This window comes from Bos indicus, chromosome 25 (assembly GCF_029378745.1).
Source record: "Bos indicus isolate NIAB-ARS_2022 breed Sahiwal x Tharparkar chromosome 25, NIAB-ARS_B.indTharparkar_mat_pri_1.0, whole genome shotgun sequence".
NCBI lineage: Eukaryota > Metazoa > Chordata > Mammalia > Artiodactyla > Bovidae > Bos > Bos indicus.
In genome coordinates this window covers 3,703,756-3,722,101 of record NC_091784.1, presented here as the reverse complement: position 1 = coordinate 3,722,101, position 18,346 = coordinate 3,703,756, and the positions used below count along the sequence as shown (strand labels likewise).

General features: G+C 45.0%; 2 protein-coding genes and 2 non-coding genes across 4 annotated transcripts; all 4 read right to left on the bottom strand.

The window, feature by feature from the left end:
• Nucleotides 1-3,059: 3,059 nt before the first annotated feature.
• LOC109578078 (olfactory receptor 1F1-like) lies at nucleotides 3,060-4,004 on the bottom strand. The gene has a single exon (XM_019987066.2). The coding sequence runs from the start codon at nucleotides 4,002-4,004 to the stop codon at nucleotides 3,060-3,062; it is 945 nt and encodes a 314-aa protein (XP_019842625.2).
• A 7,663-nt stretch (nucleotides 4,005-11,667) lies between these two features.
• Nucleotides 11,668-11,783, bottom strand: LOC139179823 (U5 spliceosomal RNA). The gene has a single exon (XR_011564179.1). It is a non-coding gene; the product is annotated as a U5 spliceosomal RNA (small nuclear RNA).
• A 3,329-nt stretch (nucleotides 11,784-15,112) lies between these two features.
• On the bottom strand, nucleotides 15,113-17,331 carry LOC109578077 (olfactory receptor 1F1-like). The gene is made up of 2 exons (XM_019987065.2): nucleotides 17,305-17,331; nucleotides 15,113-16,060 (listed from the first exon to the last, which is right to left on the bottom strand). Exons 1-2 carry the CDS (start codon nucleotides 17,329-17,331, stop codon nucleotides 15,113-15,115), a joined length of 975 nt encoding a protein of 324 aa, XP_019842624.2.
• A 362-nt stretch (nucleotides 17,332-17,693) lies between these two features.
• On the bottom strand, nucleotides 17,694-17,801 carry LOC139179844 (U6 spliceosomal RNA). Its single transcript, XR_011564197.1, has one exon. It is a non-coding gene; the product is annotated as a U6 spliceosomal RNA (small nuclear RNA).
• Nucleotides 17,802-18,346: the final 545 nt, after the last annotated feature.

Sequence of the window (18,346 nt, the reverse complement as noted above, 5' to 3'; positions counted from 1 at the left end):
AACAGAACTGGACATGGAACAACAGACTGGCTCCAAATAGGAAAAGGAGTACGTCAAGGCTGTATATTGTCACCCTGCTTATTTAACTTATATGCAGAGTACATCATGAGAAACACTGGGCTGGAAGAAGCACAAGCTGGAATCAGGATTGCTGGGAGAAATATCAATAACCTCAGATATGCAGATGACACCACCCTTATGGCAGAAAGTGAAGAGGAACTAAAAAGCCTCTTGATGAAAGTGAAAGAGGAGAGTGAAAAAGTTGACTTAAAACTCAACATTCAGCAAACTAAGATTATGGCATCTGGTCCCATCACTTCATGGCAAATAGATGGGGAAACAGTGGAAACAGTGTCAGACTTTATTTTGGGGGGCTCCAAAATCACTGCAGATGGTGATTGCAGCCATGAAATTAAAAGACACTTACTCCTTGGAAGGAAAGTTATGACCAACCTAGATAGCATATTCAAAAGCAGAGACATTACTTTGCCAACAAAGGTCCATCTAGTCAAGGCTATGGTTTTTCCTGTGGTCATGTATGGATGTGAGAGTTGGACTGTGAAGACAGCTGAGTGCCAAAGAATTGATGCTTTTGAGCTGTGGTGTTGGAGAGGACTCTTGAGAGTCCCTTGGACTGCAAGGAGATCCAACCAGTCCATCCTAAAGGAGATCAGTCCTGAGTGTTCATTGGAAGGACTGATGCTGAAGCTGAAACTCCAATACTTTGGCCACCTCATGCAAAGAGTTGACTCATTGGAAAAGACTCTGATGCTGGGAGGGATTGGGGACAGGAGGAGAAGGGTACGACAGAGGATAAGATGGCAAGATGGCATCACCGACTCGATGGACATGAGTTTGAGTGAACTCTGGGAGTTGGTGATGGACAGGGAGGCCTGTCGTGCTGTGATTCATGGGGTCGCAATGATTCGGACACAACTGAGTGACTGAACTGAGCTGAATGTATTGTTGGGCCTTAGCACATAGAAATGTAACATCTGTGTAGCAATATAGTTCCCAATAACAGCAAAGAAGCTGGGTGGGAGTAAAGCTTTACAGGACTAAGGAAATGACGGCAGACAGTAAGGTAATAATTATAAGAATGTGTTGTTTAGTTTGTAACATTGATACAATATATAAACTGATAAACATCAGTTCAGTCGCTCAGTCGTATCCGACTCTTTGTGACCCCATGGATCGCAGCACGCCAGGCCTCCCTGTCCATCACCAACTCCTGGAGTTCGCTCAGACTCACGTCCATTGAGTCAGTGATGCCATATGAGGTGGCCAAAGTACTGGAGTTTCAGCTTTAGCATCGTTCCTTCCAAAGAAATTCCAGGGCTGATCTCCTTCAGAATGGACTGGTTGGATCTCTTTGCAGTCCAAGGGACTCTCAAGAGTCTTCTCCAACACCACAGCTCAAAAGAATCAATTCTTCGGCGCTCAAGCTTTCTTCACAGTCCAACTCTCACATCCATACGTGACCACAGGAAAAACCATAGCCTTGACTAGACGGACCTTTGGTGGCAAAGTAATGTCTCTGCTTTTGAATATGCTATCTAGGTTGGTCATAACTTTCCTTCCAAGGAGTAAGCGTCTTTTAATTTCATGGCTGCAATCAGCATCTGCAGTGATTTTGGAGCCCCAAAAAATAAAGTCTGACACTGTTTCCACTGTTTCTCCATCTTATTTCCCATGAAGTGATGGGACCGGACGCCATGATCTTCGTTTTCTAATGCTTAAAATGGGGAGGGAATAAAAGCATATAGAAGAAGCATTTCTGTATATAAAAGGAATTAAGCTAGTATAAATCTGATGCTGATGACCAGTTAATCCTAAAGCAACCACTAAAAACCCCCCAAAATATAGTAAAAATTACTGGTGTTAAAATGCTACATTAGAAAGTACAGAATAAATGCAAAAGAGCAGGAAAGACAAAAAAGACACAAGACACAGAAAACAAAGTTAAATGGTAGATATTAGTATTACAAGTGAGTGGGGGGACTTTGCTGGCAGTCAAGTGGTCAAAACTCTGTGCTTCCAACACAGGTGCACGGGTTCAATCCCTAGTCAGGAAACTAAGATCCCACATGCTTCCCAGTACAGCCATAAAAAAAAGTGAGTGGGTTAAAAATTCAACCAAAAGTCAGAGATCATTAAACTGGATTAAAAAAATGATCAAAGTATATGTTGTCTACAGGGTACACACTGGATTCAAAGACACATTGAATTGAAAGAAGGATGCAAAGAGATGTCATGCAAATAGAAACCACAGAAGACCTGCATGGTTACAATAATATTAGACAAAATACTAGACAAAATGTTACTCTAGATAAAAGGGATACCTTGTAACAATAAAGGATAAAATAAGGTTATATAAAACCGAAAAATATGCCTGTATCTAATAGAGCACAAAAATACATGGAGCAAAGGTTGGGGATTTCTTTCAGACTTTGGAAGAACAGGTATTGTCCCTCTTATTACAAATAATTCTTGGATATATAGACTAAAAATGGAAAACGCTACCATTTATCCCTTTAGACAAAAATACCAACACACAATTACAAAGAATATAAAATAAATCATTGTTATAAACAGAAATCGCCTTGGATTCAAATTCTGTCCATTTTCATAAAAGATATCATCGTAGCTCTCTCTGAAGTTAAGGGAAACTGCCCTATCTTTTGTCTTTGTCCCTCCTTCTCAGTGATGTTTTAACCAGTTCCATCTATTTATCAATGTTTTATTTCCTGCAGTCATTTTCAAAATATAAAGTTGCACTTTTATATAGTAAAACTTCCTTTATGTTTTAATTCAGTAACAGGGTGACTAGTGAGTTTATTTTGCTGGAGCGACTTGATGGAAATACAAAAGGGAAGGAAAATATTGTGGAGACTATTCAGAAATTTAGAAAGACTATTACAATATGTAAGTGGAAGATCAGGATATAGGTTTCTAGTATCAAGATTAAAAGACAAATTTTAAGTTTTACATGATGGAAAAAATAAAAATATAATTTTCTTAGAAATTAGTTCCCTCTGTGACTTTCTTAGCCCATTTCATTACTGAACAGAAAAAAATTTCATGGCAATCACTTTTCCAAGAGCCCCTTTTATGTCCTGGTTTCTCAGGCTGTAGATGAAGGGGTTCAGCATGGGGGTCACCACAGAGAACATCACAGCAGCTGCTACATCTGTCTCAGCTGCATGGGAGGACAAAGGGTTGAAATACAGAAATATGATGGTGCCATAGAAGAGCAACACCACAGCCAGGTGGGAGCCACAGGTGGAGAAGGCTTTCCATCTCCCCTTTGTGGATGGGATCCTCAGGACAGCACAGGTGATAAGGACATATGAAGCCAGGATGCAAATGAACGGGGTGATCATGATCAGGGCTGCCTCAGTCAGTATCATCACCTCATTGAGGTGTGTGTCAGAGCAGGAGAGTTTGAGGAGGGGGGTCACATCACAGAAGAAATGGGGGATGGCATTGTCCGCACAGAAGGACAGTCGAGCCATCAGCAGGGTGTGCAAGAGCATATCCAGACTGGCAGTGATCCACGACCCAGTGACCAGCAGGGCGCAGAGCTGGGGGGTCATCTTTGCTGAATAGTGTAAGGGGTGGCATACAGCCACAAAGCGGTCATAGGCTATCACAGCCAGGAGGAAATTGTCCATGTCCATGAACATAAAAACAAAATACATCTGCGTGAGACACCCAGAGAAGGAAATGGTCTGGCTCCCGAGTACGTGGTTGGCCAGCACCTTGGGGACAGTGGTGGAGGAGAAGCAGGTGTCCACAAAGGACAGGTTGCAGAGGAAGAAGTACATGGGAATGTGCAGGCGGGGGTCCACGCTGATGGCTAGGAGGATGAGCAGGTTTCCCAGGACTGTGGCCAGGTACATGGTCAGGAAGAGCAGGAAGAGGAGCTGTTGCTGCTGCTGGGGCTGCCTGGAGAGCCCCAGGAGGAGGAACTCAGAGACTCTCGACTGGTTCGCCTCTACCATGGGGCTGGACTAAGATGCAGAGATGAGAAGCAGAGGTCAGAAACCTAGAAGCTAATGGTTTGGGTGCAATAATCAAAGCTCCAGCGGTGAAGGCAATGGCACCCCACTCCAATACTCTTGCCTGGAAAATCCCATGGACGGAGGAGCCTGGTAGGCTGCAGTCCATGGGGTCCTGAAGAGTTGGACACGACTGAGCGACTTCACTTTCACTTTTCCCTTTCATGCATTGGGAGAAGGAAATGGCAACCCACTCCAGTGCTCTTGCCTGGAGAATCCCAGGGATGGGGGAGCCTGGTGGGCTGCCATCTATGGGGTCACACAGAGTTGGACACGACTGAAGTGACTTAGCAGCAGCAGCAGCAGCAACCATAGTTATGCTAATAAACCCTCCCTCAGAGTTGCTCAAGGGCTTCCCAGGTGGCACTAGTGGTAAAGAACCCACTGCCAATGCGGGAGACATAAGAGAAGCAGGTTCAATCCCTGGGTTGGGAAGATCCCCTGAAGGAGGGCATGGCAACCCACTCCAGTATTCTTGCCTGGAGAACCCTATGGACAGAGGAGCCTGGTGGGCTACAGTCCATGGGGTCACAAAAAGTCGGACACAACTGAAGTGACTCCATGCACGAAGAGTTGCTCAGTCTGAATCTGCCCCTACTCCCCACACCCTCAACTTCCAACTCCCAGTCCTACATGATGCTGGTCCCATTGGATTAATTTTTAAAATTATATCAAATATAACATAAAATAATGCACAGCCCTCCCCTGCCGCTATGTGTGTCTCTATTAAGGTTCCCAGTCTTTCTCCTACTTAGTAGTTCGTAGAGAGGAGAAACGGTTGGTATTGGGTTTATCTCAGGCTCCAGCTGAGGACAGCTCCTACTCCCTGGATCTGGAAGATTTAATGAAGGAGGTCCTTCTAAAAACTCCACCAATTAATAAAGAAATATTTAGACTTCCCTGATGGTCCATTGGTTAAGATTCTGAGCTCCCACTGCAGGGGGTGTGGGTTCAACCCCTGGTCAGGGGACTAAGATCCCACATGCTATACAGCACAACCCAAAAAAGAAAGAAATATTGACTGTTACCATCTCACCTGGAGAAGCTTGTGCTGTTGCCATCAAGTGTGCTTCACCTTTGAGGAACTGGCCAGGGCTCCTCTTTATTATAAGGTTTGGGAAGGCTTGGAAGGATAGGTAGGTCCTGAGCAGGTGAGGAGCAGAGTGTTCATGACCTCAGCTTTCTTTGCAGGAAGGATGTTTTTTGGAGGGGGGGGCAGGGTTGGCCAGAAATGGTTACTTACAGTAGCCTCCATGGCCATTGGGATCAGATTCCCTGAGAGCCTTATTAGAGACAAGCAGAAAATAATTGTCCCACCTGTTTCCTGGTCCCTATGAGCCCAACAATGAAAACAAAGTATATGATCTAACTTCAGGATCAGAACTTGGAGATAAAGCAGTCTGGGTGGAGAGGAGTCCCAGAGAAAATCCTTTGAAATCTCCAATTTCATCACCTTGCTGATCTGGGCTTGTGCTTATGTATTTGACAATTCAGCTATTAAAAGGTCTTCTTCTTAGTTCAGAAAGTGGGGTTATTGCAGTGTTATCTGAATGAGCCTCTTCTTTGTAGAGCTAGTGATGTATTTGCGGATAGGGAAGCTGGGGTGGGGGAGAGTTGTGCTTCTTCCTGTAAAGCATCTGATGTAAAGGATCAGCCTGGAGGGAGAGATGTAGCAGACAGCACAGCATCTCACAATTGAGAAACTCCAGGCTCCCAGAGCAGACTTCTGTGGGGATGTCTTCCCAGCACACAGTGTGGGTCAGCCTTTTCTGGGGATGGTCATCAATCCATACTCACAGGAGTGTGGGCTCCAGCAGCCCAATTTAGAACCCGCCATCTCCTCCCAGTGAGGATTTGTGATGGATTTGGAACTTTGCACTGATGCTGAGGACCTGTGGGTTATTCCCAGTATGACTTGGTCTGGATGGGGAAATCCAGAAGCTTGCAACTCTCTCTTGTCTGCCTCATAGATGGAGAAGGAACAATCTATGCAGAAAAACAAACAAACAAAAAAAAAGCACAGAAACAGCAATGAGCTGGAGAGAATATTAGTGGCCACCCTGTTCAGAGTTCAAGTCCTTTCCTTTTTAAAAAATATTTCTTTGTTTAAATGTTTCTTTCTTTGTGTGTGCTCGTCATGTCCAACTCTTTGTGACCCCATGGATTGTAGCTCGCCAGGCTCCTCTGTCCACGGGATTCTCCAGGCAATAATACTTCAGCAGGTTTCCATTCCCTATTCAGGGAATTCCCTGGTGGCTCAGATGGTAAAGAATCTGCCTCCAGTGAGGGAGACCTGGGTTTGATCTCTGGTTTGGGAAGATCCCCTGGAGGACGGCATAGCAACCCACTGCAGTATTCTTTCCTGGAGAATCCCCATAGCAGAGGAGCCTGGCAGCCTACAGTCAATGGGGTCACAAAGAGTCGGACAAGACTGAGTGACTAAGCACAGCACATTCCAGGGGATCTTCCCAACCCAGGGGTCAAACCCACATCCCCTGCATTGACAGGCAGGTTCTTTACCAGTACTGCTACCCGGGAAGCCCCTAATATTTGTTCATGTGGCTGTGCCCAGTCTTAGTTGCAACATGTGGATTCTTAGTTGCATGTGGGATCTAGTTCCCTGACCCGAGCCCCCTGCATTTGAAGTCTTAGCCACTGGACCACCAGGGAAGTCCCTCAAGTCCTTTTCTGATGGTTGAGTACTGTGGCCTCACTCACAGTTCTTAGGTGAAAATAATAGAGTCTTGCCAATTAAGCAGAAAAAAATTTCTTGAAACTGATAATTCTTACTTTAAAAACATGGAGCAACTGGAGAAGTAGGCTCAGGAGGTCACATGGCAGCTAGAGTGGCCCAGATCATCCACAGCACAGGCTGGATTGGCAGGTTTATCCCAGCATGAACCTCACAGCTCATGACTCCGACACAGCTAGCACTGGGCACAAGTTGCCACCAGAAGCGCTGTTGCCCAGCAATCCCTTGTTGCTGCAATAGCTGCCACTGCTAGGAAAATCTCCTTGCTCCCTTTCTTGTGTCAAGGCTGACTCAGGATATCTAATGGGTCCACATATGCCCACAGCTTAACTCCTAGAGGGGCTGGGATAGAAGTGATTCAGTTTCCTGTGACACAGGAAGAAGTAGGCTTTTCTTCCCCACAAGAATGACAAGGTAGGTATTTTTACCTAAGCTTTGGAAGGAGTCACAGAAGTTGGGAAGCCAAAGAAGATAAACTCCCATTGGAATCCATCCTCCCAGCTGTAATATTAACACACACTCCTCTCACCTACTTACCCTTCAATAGAGAAATTCTCTGGTCTAACGTAATACAAGTATCCTTCTCACCACAGAAGAACATGAGTTACTGTATCCAGGAGCCAAACTAAGACCTTCCCTTCTCCAATCATGATCCCAATATGACTTTCTATAACTTCTGAATCAAACTTGAAAGCTAAGCAATAACTACATACACTACATACATGTAAAACAGAAGGACGGAGAGAAAAGAAGAAAGCTAACTACCTCAAGAGATAAATATAAGCATAACAGAAAGAGGGAAATATGACTGAATGATGTAATATTCATTTCCATAGGTAGTCACGAATGATTAATTGATATCAATAATTTCCTTTATCCACAATCTTTAAATTTTTTTATTTATTTATTTTTTTTGGCTGGGCTGGGTCTTCGTTGCTGCAAGTGGGGACTACTCTCTAGTTGCAGTGCGTGGGCTTCCTGTTGCAGTGTCTTCTCTTGTTACGGAGCACAGGTTCTAAAGTGTGGGCTTCAGTAGTCGTGGCAAACCGGCTTAGTTGTCCCGTGGCAAGTGGAGTCTTCCCAGACCAGGGATTGAACTCGTGCCTCTTGCATTGGCAGGGGGATTCTTAACCAGTGACCCACCTGTGAAGTCTCCCTTATCCACAACTGAATTCATGTTCCATTTACCTTTAGCCAGCATCTCAGCTACTCAAGGTTTTAAAAAAATCTGAATAGTAACCTAAATTCTCATGTCTGAGAGATCTGACCTTCTTATGATCTTGCCCATATAAGACTCTCCTAGAGAAGGCAATGGCACCCGACTCCAGTACTCTTGCCTGGAAAATCCCATGGATGGAGGAGCCTGGCAGGCTGCAGTCCATGGGGTTGCTAAGAGTCGGACACAACTGAGCGACTTCACTCTCACTTTCCACTTTCATGCATTGGAGAAGAAAATGGCAACCCACTCCAGTGTTCTTGCCTGGAGAATCCCAGAGACAGGGGAGCCTGGTGGGCTGCCGACTATGGGGTCGCACAGAGTCGGACACGACTGAAGTGACTTAGCAGCAGCAGCAGCAGTCTTTTATTAACTCCCATCACAGGACATGGCAATTCCAGAATCTCTCAGGGAGATCTTTCCACCCATAATCATCTCTGCTACCACTGTGCAGCAGAAAAACTACTCTCTATAGACAGTCAAACACCTAACAATATTAGAATCTCCTTTTGTTCAGTTTATCCAGCAGCAAAAGGATCCCAAATTGGCCAGCAGGAAGTCTCTTCAGAGCCCAGTACTGCTGGAGTAAAAAGCAAAATGTTGCAAGTACATCAAGAGGTATTACAAAAAGAGGTGCCTACGTCTACCTCTTGTTTCCTTGCCCCATAAACTGCTACCTGGGAAAAAAGTTTGGCATATATTGTCCACTGGTATGAAACTTATACTGTATTCTATAAAACAGCACCCTAATCTTACAGGGTAGCCTTGCTATGTGCATGTGTGCTCAGTCATGTCCGACTCTTTACATCCCCATGGGCTTCAGCCTGCCCGGCTCCTCTGTCCATAGAATTTTCCAGGCAAGAATACTGGAGTGGGTTGCCATTTCCTCTTCCAAGGGATCTTCCCAACCCAGAAACTGAATCCAAGTCTCCTGCATTGGCAGGCAGATTCTTTACCACTTAGCCACCTGGTAACCTCAACTGGGGTCAAAACTGAGTCTTTAAAAGACCATTTCTCTATTCCTAAGGTCAACTGTTCCTGGTAATGGTGTGGAAGTAAACACCAAAGAATCCCATGGACACCGGCCTTATCCTTTGTGTAAGTTATCTGTGGTCAAGTAACAAGTTATATCAAAACTTTGCAACTTAAAACAATAAACATTTATATCACACAGTTCCTATAGGTCATGAATCCAGTCATGAATGGTTTAGTGGAATGGTTCAGGATCAGGGCCTCTCATAAGACTGCAGTTATCTGCAGATTCTCAGTCATCTGAAAGCTCAACTGTGGTGGAGGATGAGTGTCCAAGATGGCTTGCTCACACATTGCTATTGGCAGGAAGCCTCAGTTCCTCGTGTGGAGTTCTCCAGGGAGCTAACTTGATATGTCCTTGCAACAGAGGAGCTCATTTCCCCCCGAGCAAGTGATTCAAGACAGCAGCATAGAAGCCACAGTACCTTTAATACTGAGCTCTAGAAGTCACACAGCATCATTTCCGTAAAAACCTATAACTCACACAGTGCTGCAGACCGAATGTCCCAGCAAAATTTGTATGTTGAAATCCTAATCCTCAGGTGATGAAGCCTATGGAAGGTGATTAGCTCATGAGGGCAGAGCCTTCGCCAACAGGATCAGCACCCTTCTAAGAGCCCTGAAACAGCTCCCTTGTCCCTTCTACCATATGCAGTAGAACTGCCATCTATGATCCAGGAAGTGTGCTCTCACCACACAACAAATGTGCCAGGATCTTGATTTTACACTTTCTAGCCTCAAGAACTGTGAAAAATAAATTTCTTTTCAAAGAAATGTATTGGTTGCATCAGATCTTAACTGAATTATGTGGGGTCGGTTGAGGCATTTGAACTCTTAGTTGCATCATGTGGGATTGAACCCAGGCACTCTGCATTGAGAGCTTGTGGAGTCTTAGCCACTGGACCACCAGGGAAGTCCCCCAAATAAATTTCTGTTATGCCCAAGCTACCCAGTCCATGATATTTTGTTACAGAAGCCCCAGTACATTGAGACATAAATCAGCCCAATTCACTGTGTGAAGAGATTACACAAGACTAGGATTGCCCACGGAGAAGGCAATGGCAACCCACTCCAGTATTCTTGCCTGGAAAATCTCATGGACCGAGGAGCCTGGTAGGCTGCAGTCCATGGGGTCGCTAAGAGTCAGACACGACTGGGTGACTTCACTTTTACTTTTCACTTTCATGCATTGGAGGAGGAAATGGCAACCCACTCCAGTGTTCTTGCCTGGAGAATCCCAGGGACGGTGGGGCCTGGTGGGCTGCCGTCTATGGGGTCGCACAGAGTCGGACACGACTGAAGCGACTTAGCAGCAGCAGGATTGCCCAGGACTATCCTGACAACTGGCTACCACATTCCTTTTACTATAAAGTGAGTTCCTTGGTTAGAAACGATGTTGGTGGGATGCCAAGTTGATGAATAGATTCATTCATCCCTAACACATATGCTATCAGTCTTTCGACTTCAGGTTGATTAAGCACGTCCTCGTGTACATCAGTTTCCCTTTCCTGACTGCTTCTGCACATTCCCAAATAACCATGCTCACCATAAACTGTATTTATATCACCCCTCACCATCACTTTCCTTATGTCATCTTGATTAAGTAGTAGCAGAAGCAATTATATACATCAACACTGCCTCCTAGACTAGAAATCTCGGGAAGCCGAAGGCAGAGATTCTCAAAAATTAACCTGCACAGAAATCATCTAGAATGTTTTTAAAGTGAAGGTTCTGACTCAGAAAGTCTGGGATGGAGCCTGAGCTTAGGCATTCCTAACAATCGCCCAGGCAGTGACGCCAGGTCCTCGGATCACACTGGGCGGTAGCAAGCCCTCAGCAATGGAGTAAAAGGAGCCCTTACCCCGAATAGGGTACACCGGTTTTTGCGGTGCTGGCTTCCCAGTCCACCTTGCCTTTTGAAAGGACATCCAGATTGGAACTCAGACGTTGACTTCCTAGAGTTTCAGGCTCTGGAAGTAGGAGATAGGAATCCTGAAAACCTCGGGACCCATCCTAACCGGGAACTCCAGAGAGATTGAACAGAGACCTAAAGGACCGGGACTAGGTGACGTGTGGAAGGCTCATGGGATCCACCAGTTGCCCAGATTTAGCAGGCACCAACCCCAGAGGGCCTCTTTGCAGCATTTTGAGGTCAAGGCAGAACCACTAACTACATCGCTGAACATCCGCTCCACACCGGAGGTCCCAGCCTGCGGTACTTCCGGTGAAAGAATCCGCCCCTCTTTCCCAAGGAGACCGCGCAGAGCTGAGACTCCGCCTCCCGCCTATCTAATTGGGCAGGAGCACGTGGGTGCGGAGCGGCAAGGGGCGGAGCAAGGCAAGCCTGTCCACGCCGCCTCTGACTGGCCCAGTCGAGGGCCTGTTCAGTGCTTCCGGGAAGAGGTCCCACCGTGTCCGCGCCTCCTGCCCTGCGCATGCGCGTGAGGGGCGAGCATAGGGACGCCCTGTAAAGGGCAGCAGACTCCTTAACACCGAGGTGGGGTTGTGGGTGCTGGAGATGGAAAGCTCCCGGGACCCCCGAAAGCTTAACGTCCAAAGTAAAGCGTATTTCAGTGCAGTGGGGTTTTTGTTGTTCTGTTTTTTTTAGCCTTGCAAGTGCAGGGCCTCAAAAAGTTGGGTAAAAACTCAGAATTGTTCCTTTCTGCAGAAATCTTTAATAAAAGGCGAAAGAGTTATATGTTCTGAAAAGAAACCAGAGTATCGATGCGGTGTTTTTTCAAAGCGAAATCAATGCAAGAAAATCTTGGAACAAAATATCAAAGTTTAAAGACAAACTCAGTAAATAGAGCTTCCGTTGATCAAGAGAAAATATCTAAGACGGCAGTTCTTTCTTGAAGCCAAAATAGGAAAAGAACTAGATTTTGAAAATATTACTGATGTTTGATTCCACTGAACTTAGTGTCAAATACAAACATCAACCAGACATTAGTTAAAGTGGTGAAGCCGACTCTGTTCAGTACTTACAATGATTCCCCCTTATCCTTGGGGGGTATGATCCAAGACCCCCAGTGAATACCTGAAACTATGGATCTACTGAACCGTCTATATAGTATTTTTCTTGTACTAACATAATTGTGATACAGTTTAATTTATAAAATAGGCACAATAAGATATTAACAATAAAATTAATAAGATAGAACACTTACAGTGATATACTGTAATAAATGGAGAAGGAAATGGCAACCCACTCGAGTATTCTTGCCTGAAAAATTCCATTGACAGAGGAACCTGGCAGTCTATAGTCCACCAGGTCCCAAAGAGTCCAACATGACTGAGCAACTGAGCACACACATTGTAATAAAATTATGTGAATATTGTCTCTCTCAAAATATCATGTACAAATGAAATGCCATTCCGTCTTAACTAAGCACTCATTACACACAATGGCTGTAATTTTTGCACTTTGGAGTGAAACAGCAAAACTTGCACAAATTTCTTCCGTTCAGTTCAGTCACTCAATCATGCCTGACGCTCAGTCGTGTCCAACTCTTTCCGACCCCATGAATCGCAGCACGCCAGCCCTCCCTGGCCATCACCAACTCCCGGAGTTCACTCAGACTCACATCCACCAAGTCAGTGATGCCATCCAGACATCTCATCCTCTGTCATCCCCTTCTCCTCCTGACCCCAATCCCTCCCAGCATCAGAGTCTTTTCCAATGAGTCAATTCTTCACATGAGGTGGCCAAAGTACTGGAGTTTCAGCTTTAGCATCAGTCCTTCCAAATTTCTTACTTTTTCACAATTTCAAAAAAGATTGTTATGGTAGATCTTAGCAATCTCAGCATATTTTTTTCATCCTTTCCTTATCAGGTTGAAAACTTCGATCTTTTTACTTAAAAGAAGCACTTTATGGCTTCTCTTTGGTGAATCTGAATTTCCAGAATCACTACTCTCGTACTTTGAGGCTGTTAATAAGTAAAATAAGGGGTGACTTGAACACAAGCACTGCAATACCAGGACAGTTGACCTGAAAACCCAGAGAACTGCTAAGTGACTAATGGTCAGGATGTGCTGGATGAACAGATAATTCACGTCCTGGGCTGGACAGAGCAGAGGTGGCATTAAATTCCATCAGGCTACGCGTAATCGTGCGAAACTGAGAACTTATGAAGTGTTTATTTCTGGAATTTTTAATTTAATATTTTTCAAACCACAGTTGACCATGAGTAGCTAAAACTGCAGAAAGTGAAACTGTGAATAACGGGGCGGGGGGTGGGGGACTAGTGTACTGACAGCAAGGGAAGAAGCTTGAGCACAGTTTCTGCAGAGGTTATTGGGCCTTTTGAAGGGAGATGAGGGAGTCAAGAGAGGAGATGGTGGGGGCTCAAGGAGAGAAGTGAAAAATTACAGAAAGCAGGACAAGAGGGTTAATTTTTGTGAAAATGTTTTGGAAAAAATTAACCATTAAAAACTACATTAAAACATGTATATAGGCTTCCATAACACTTGAAAGGTGGTAGAGATCTGAGCCAAACCCATCAACTCCTTCAGGAAACTTTCTCATCTACCTCTCCAGTGACTTCCCCATATTGATTCAGTCATATAATCATTTATTTAGGCAAATAATAATTCTAGAGCAACCACTACATGCCAATTGAAAAAAAAATTAAAAACTTGGTTCTTGCACTAGTGGAGATACAGTCTAACTGAGGTAGGGAGCATGAGAATGAAAAAACAAAATAATTACTTCAGGGAAATTGATTTAAGCTACTTACTCATTCTTCATGAAACATGCTACACTTTACATGAACCAGACCCAGTGCCCAACACTGAGTGTACAAACGAAATGCCATCCATCTTAACTAAGCACTCATTACACACAACGGCTGCAATTTTTGCACTTTGGAGTGCAACAGCAAAACTTGCATAAATTTCTTACTTCTTCACAATTTCAAAAAAGATGACCCAATCCTTATTGCCAGAATGGAAGACCCAAGAAGAATGCAAAAAAACTGCAGAAGACAGTTATACAGGAAAAGGCAAGCAATTCTGTGGGGATACCATATTAGATTCCAAGGGCTGCTGTAACAAAGTGCCACAAACTAGATGGCTTTAAACAACAGAAATTTATCTCACAGCTCTGGAGGCTAGAAGTCCAAAATCCAGGTGTTGGCAAGGCTGCTTCCTTCTGAATGTTCTGAGGGAGAATTCATTCCACTGTCTGGCTGCAGCAACCCTGTGGATCCTTAGGTTGCTTACTGCCAGCAATCCAGATGGTGCTTGTAAATGCATCGCTCCAGTCACTCGGCTGATTGCCAACTGAGAAAGTACATTGGGGTTCCCTGGTGGTCTAGTGGTTAAGAATACACCTTCAAGCAAGGGACAATGGTTAGACTGCTGATTCAGAAAGATCCCACATGCCATGGAGAAACAAAGCTCATGTGCCATAACTACTGAGCCAGGACACCTAGAGCCTCTGCTCTGCAGCAAGAGAAGCCACTGCAATGAGAAGTCCACATGCCACAATAAAGAACAGCCCCTGCTCGCCACAGCTAGAGCAAGCCCAACTGCAGCAAGGAAGACCCACCACAGCCAAAAACTAAATAAATAAAACTATTTTTTGTAAGTTCATTAGAACCCCTAGGGAAACTTTAGGGGGGAAAATAACTAATGCCCAAGTCCCAGCACAAAGATACTAATTTAATTGGTCAAGGTTTAGCCCAGCATTAGTATATATACTTTCAAAGCTCCATGGCTGATAATATCAAACATCCGAGATTGAAAACCAATAGTGGTTTCTGAGAATATTTCCAGAAGGGAAATGCAAAAATATTTGTTATGTGTAACTTTTAAAAGTGATCACTTAGAAATGAAAACGACCTTTTGGCAAAGTAATTTAAAATACAGTAACTAGAAATAAATGCAATTACCTGTTTAAAGGGTTGTACTTAAGTCCCAGGTCATTGATAAGTATCTGCTGAGAGTATTTCTTTATTCTGAGTTCTTTGTAGACACTGACAGATTGCTACATTTCAGGGAATTGGCAAAGATTTACACAACTGCCAATGAAAGATCTATGGTACCATCATCAAGAAGAGCATGTTTTCCTGCCAATCACTTTTTGCAAGGCCCCTTTCAAGTCCCTGTTCCTCAGGCTGTAGATGAAAGGATTCAGCATGGGGGTCACCACCGTGTACATCACAGTAGCTACAGTGTCCATCTCAGAAGAATGTGAGGATGAAGGGTTGAAATACACAGCAATGATGGTGCCATAGAAGAGGAACACCACAGCCAGGTGGGAGCCACAGGTGGAGAAGGCTTTCCATCTCCCCTTTGTGGATGGGATCCTCAGGACAGCACAGGTGATGCGGACATATGAAGCCAGGATGCAAACGAACGGGGTGATCATGATCAGGGCACCCTCAGACAGAATCATCACCTCATTGAGGTGTGTGTCAGAGCAGGAGAGTTTGAGGAGGGGGGTCATATCACAGAAGAAGTGGGGGATGGCATTGTCTGCACAGAAGGAGAGTCGAGCCATCAGCAGGGTGTGCAAGAGCATATCCAGAATGGCAGTGACCCACGACCCAGTGACCAGCAGGGCACAGAGCTGGGGGGTCATCTTCGCTGAATAGTGTAAGGGGTGGCATACAGCCACAAAGCGGTCATAGGCCATTACAGCCAGGAGGAAATTGTCCATGTCCACGAACATGAAAACAAAGTACATCTGCGTCAGACACCCAGAGAAAGAGATGGTCTGTCTCCCGAGTATGTGGTTGGCCAGCACCTTGGGGACAGTGGTGGAGGAGAAGCAGATGTCCACGAAAGACAGGTTGAAGAGGAAGAAGTACATGGGGATGTGCAGGCGGGAGTCCACGCTGATGGCTAGGAGGATGAGCAGGTTTCCCAGGACGGTGGCCAGGTACATGGTGAGGAAGAGCAGGAAGAGGAGCTGCTGCTGCTGGGGCTGCCTGGAGAGCCCCAGGAGGAGGAACTCAGAGACACTCGACTGGTTTGCCCCTCTCCTAAGCTGAATCTGGGTGAAGAGACAACAGTGAAATCAGAAACCCAGACAAGGAAGGTCAATAACTGCGAAATCGGGCTCCAGGCAGGATCACATTTGCAAATCAGTTTACAGATTTGCTACTCCCGTTGTGCTCACCCCACCTACGCTCCTGATCTCCAACACTCAGTTCTGATGTTTTCCCCACTGGACTCACTGATTCTTATGTTATTAGAATCCCATGGACAGAGGACCTGTAGGGCTATAGTCTATGGGGTTGCAAAGAGTCAGACACGACTGAGCACCTAAAACTTTAGCCCTCGTGTGGCTGCTTTGGGGAATGACAGTCTTTGCTGACTGGTCTGGAAGAGCCCTGAATAGAACAACCAACTGCTTGTTTAGTAGCAAGGCCGTGTTCAACTCTTTGTGATTCCATGGACTATCGCTCACCAGGCTCCTCCATCCATGGAATTCTCTAGGCAAGAATACTTAAATGGGTTGCCATTTCCTCCTCCAGGGGATCTTTCCTGAACCAGGGATCCAACCTGCATTGGCAGGCATTGCCAGGCAGATTCTTTACCACTGAGGCACCAGGGAAGCCGATGAACAATCAGCTGATGGTGTATTATTATCTTGAAAATACCATTGCTTTCTCCCCTGTGCTTTATTGAGGATTTAGTGAGGCATAACTGACGAAATTTTTATTTAAAAAATCTGAAAACGGGCAAGCTTCTACACAGCATGACTCTTTGACTATATGCTGCTGCTGCTGCTGCTAAGTCACTTCAGTCATGTCTGACTCTGTGCAACCCCATAGATGGCAGCCCACCAGGCTCCCCAGTCCCTGGGATTCTCCAGGCAAGAATACTGGAGTGGGTTGCCATTTCCTTCTCCAATGCATGAAAGTGAAAAGTGAAAGTGAAGTCGCTCAGTCATGTCTGACTCTTCGCAACCCCATGGATTTCAGTCTACCAGGCTCCTCTGTGCATCGGATTTTCCAGGCAAGAGTACTGGAGTGGGGTGCCATTGCATTCTCCCTTTGAGTATATAGTCTCTGCTTAAATACTCCAGTTCTTCCCCTACCCACCTAACTCATACATGGCTCTTAAAGAAACAAGAGGAACGGTTGATCATTACTGGGTTCATCTTGAGTGACACCTGATGGACTCACGACCTCCTGCTACTAACTTCCTGTATCTGGAAGACATGGCAGAGGAGGTTCCTTTAAAGATTTCCTGTCTTAATAGATATCAGTGTCTTCACTGCTGTATTCTTACCTGGGGGAGGTTGGTGCTTATTGCCATCAAGCGTTCTTCATGTCTGGATGAGTGGTCATCAGTGCTTCTATCCATTTCGAGGACCAGAATGTCTTAGAAACACAGACAGGTCCTGTGAGTGGGGAGCAGGGTTCATGGTCCTAGTCCCCTGTACAGGAATAATATTTGGGGCAATCACAGAGCAGGTGTTTGCAAGAACTTCACAACCATTGGGACCAAATTCCCTAAGAGCCTCATTAGAGAGAAGAACAAGGATTTCATAACTGAGTCTCTCCATCTACGGGCACAGGCCCAGATCAGCCAGGTCCCAGTTTGAGGTCTCAGGAAATTTTGTCTGGGATTTATCGCCATAGTGCTGTCTTCATTTCTTTTTTTTTTTTTTCCCCAGAAAAAATATGGAACGCTTCACGAATTTGCGTGTCATCCTTGTGCAGGGGCCATGCTAATCTGTCTTCTTTCTAGTATCTTCAAGTTTTGACCCAAGAGTGACATCTAAACCTTAGACAATATTTTTTACCATCATCGTGTGGTACAAAGAGGCCAAAAAGTAGGCAAGACAATTATTTATGCAGTGGCATTGTGTCTTTAAAAAAATGAACATACCTTACTTTAAAAATAATGTTACATATGTATTAATTGTTGGCCCTGCTTGGTCTTCGTTGCTGTGTGGGCTTTCTTCTAGCCGCAGCAAGTGGGGGCCACTCTCTAGTTGTGGTGTGCAGCTCCTCACTGCGGCGGTTTCTCTCATTGCAGAGCATGAGCTCTAGAGCAGAGGCTCAGTAGTCGCGGTGCACAGGCTTAGTTGCTCCACAGAATGTGGGATCTTCCCAGACCAGGGATCACACTGTGTCTCCTTCATTGGCAGGCAGATTCTTTACTACTGAACCACCAGGGAAGCCCCATACCTTACTTTAAAAATACTTTTTTTTGCCAAAAAAGTGCTAACCGTTATCTGAGTCTTGAGAGAGCCAGAATCTCTTGCAGTAGTAACATCGAAGATTACTGATTATATGTCACTATAAAACTATCATAATAATGAAAA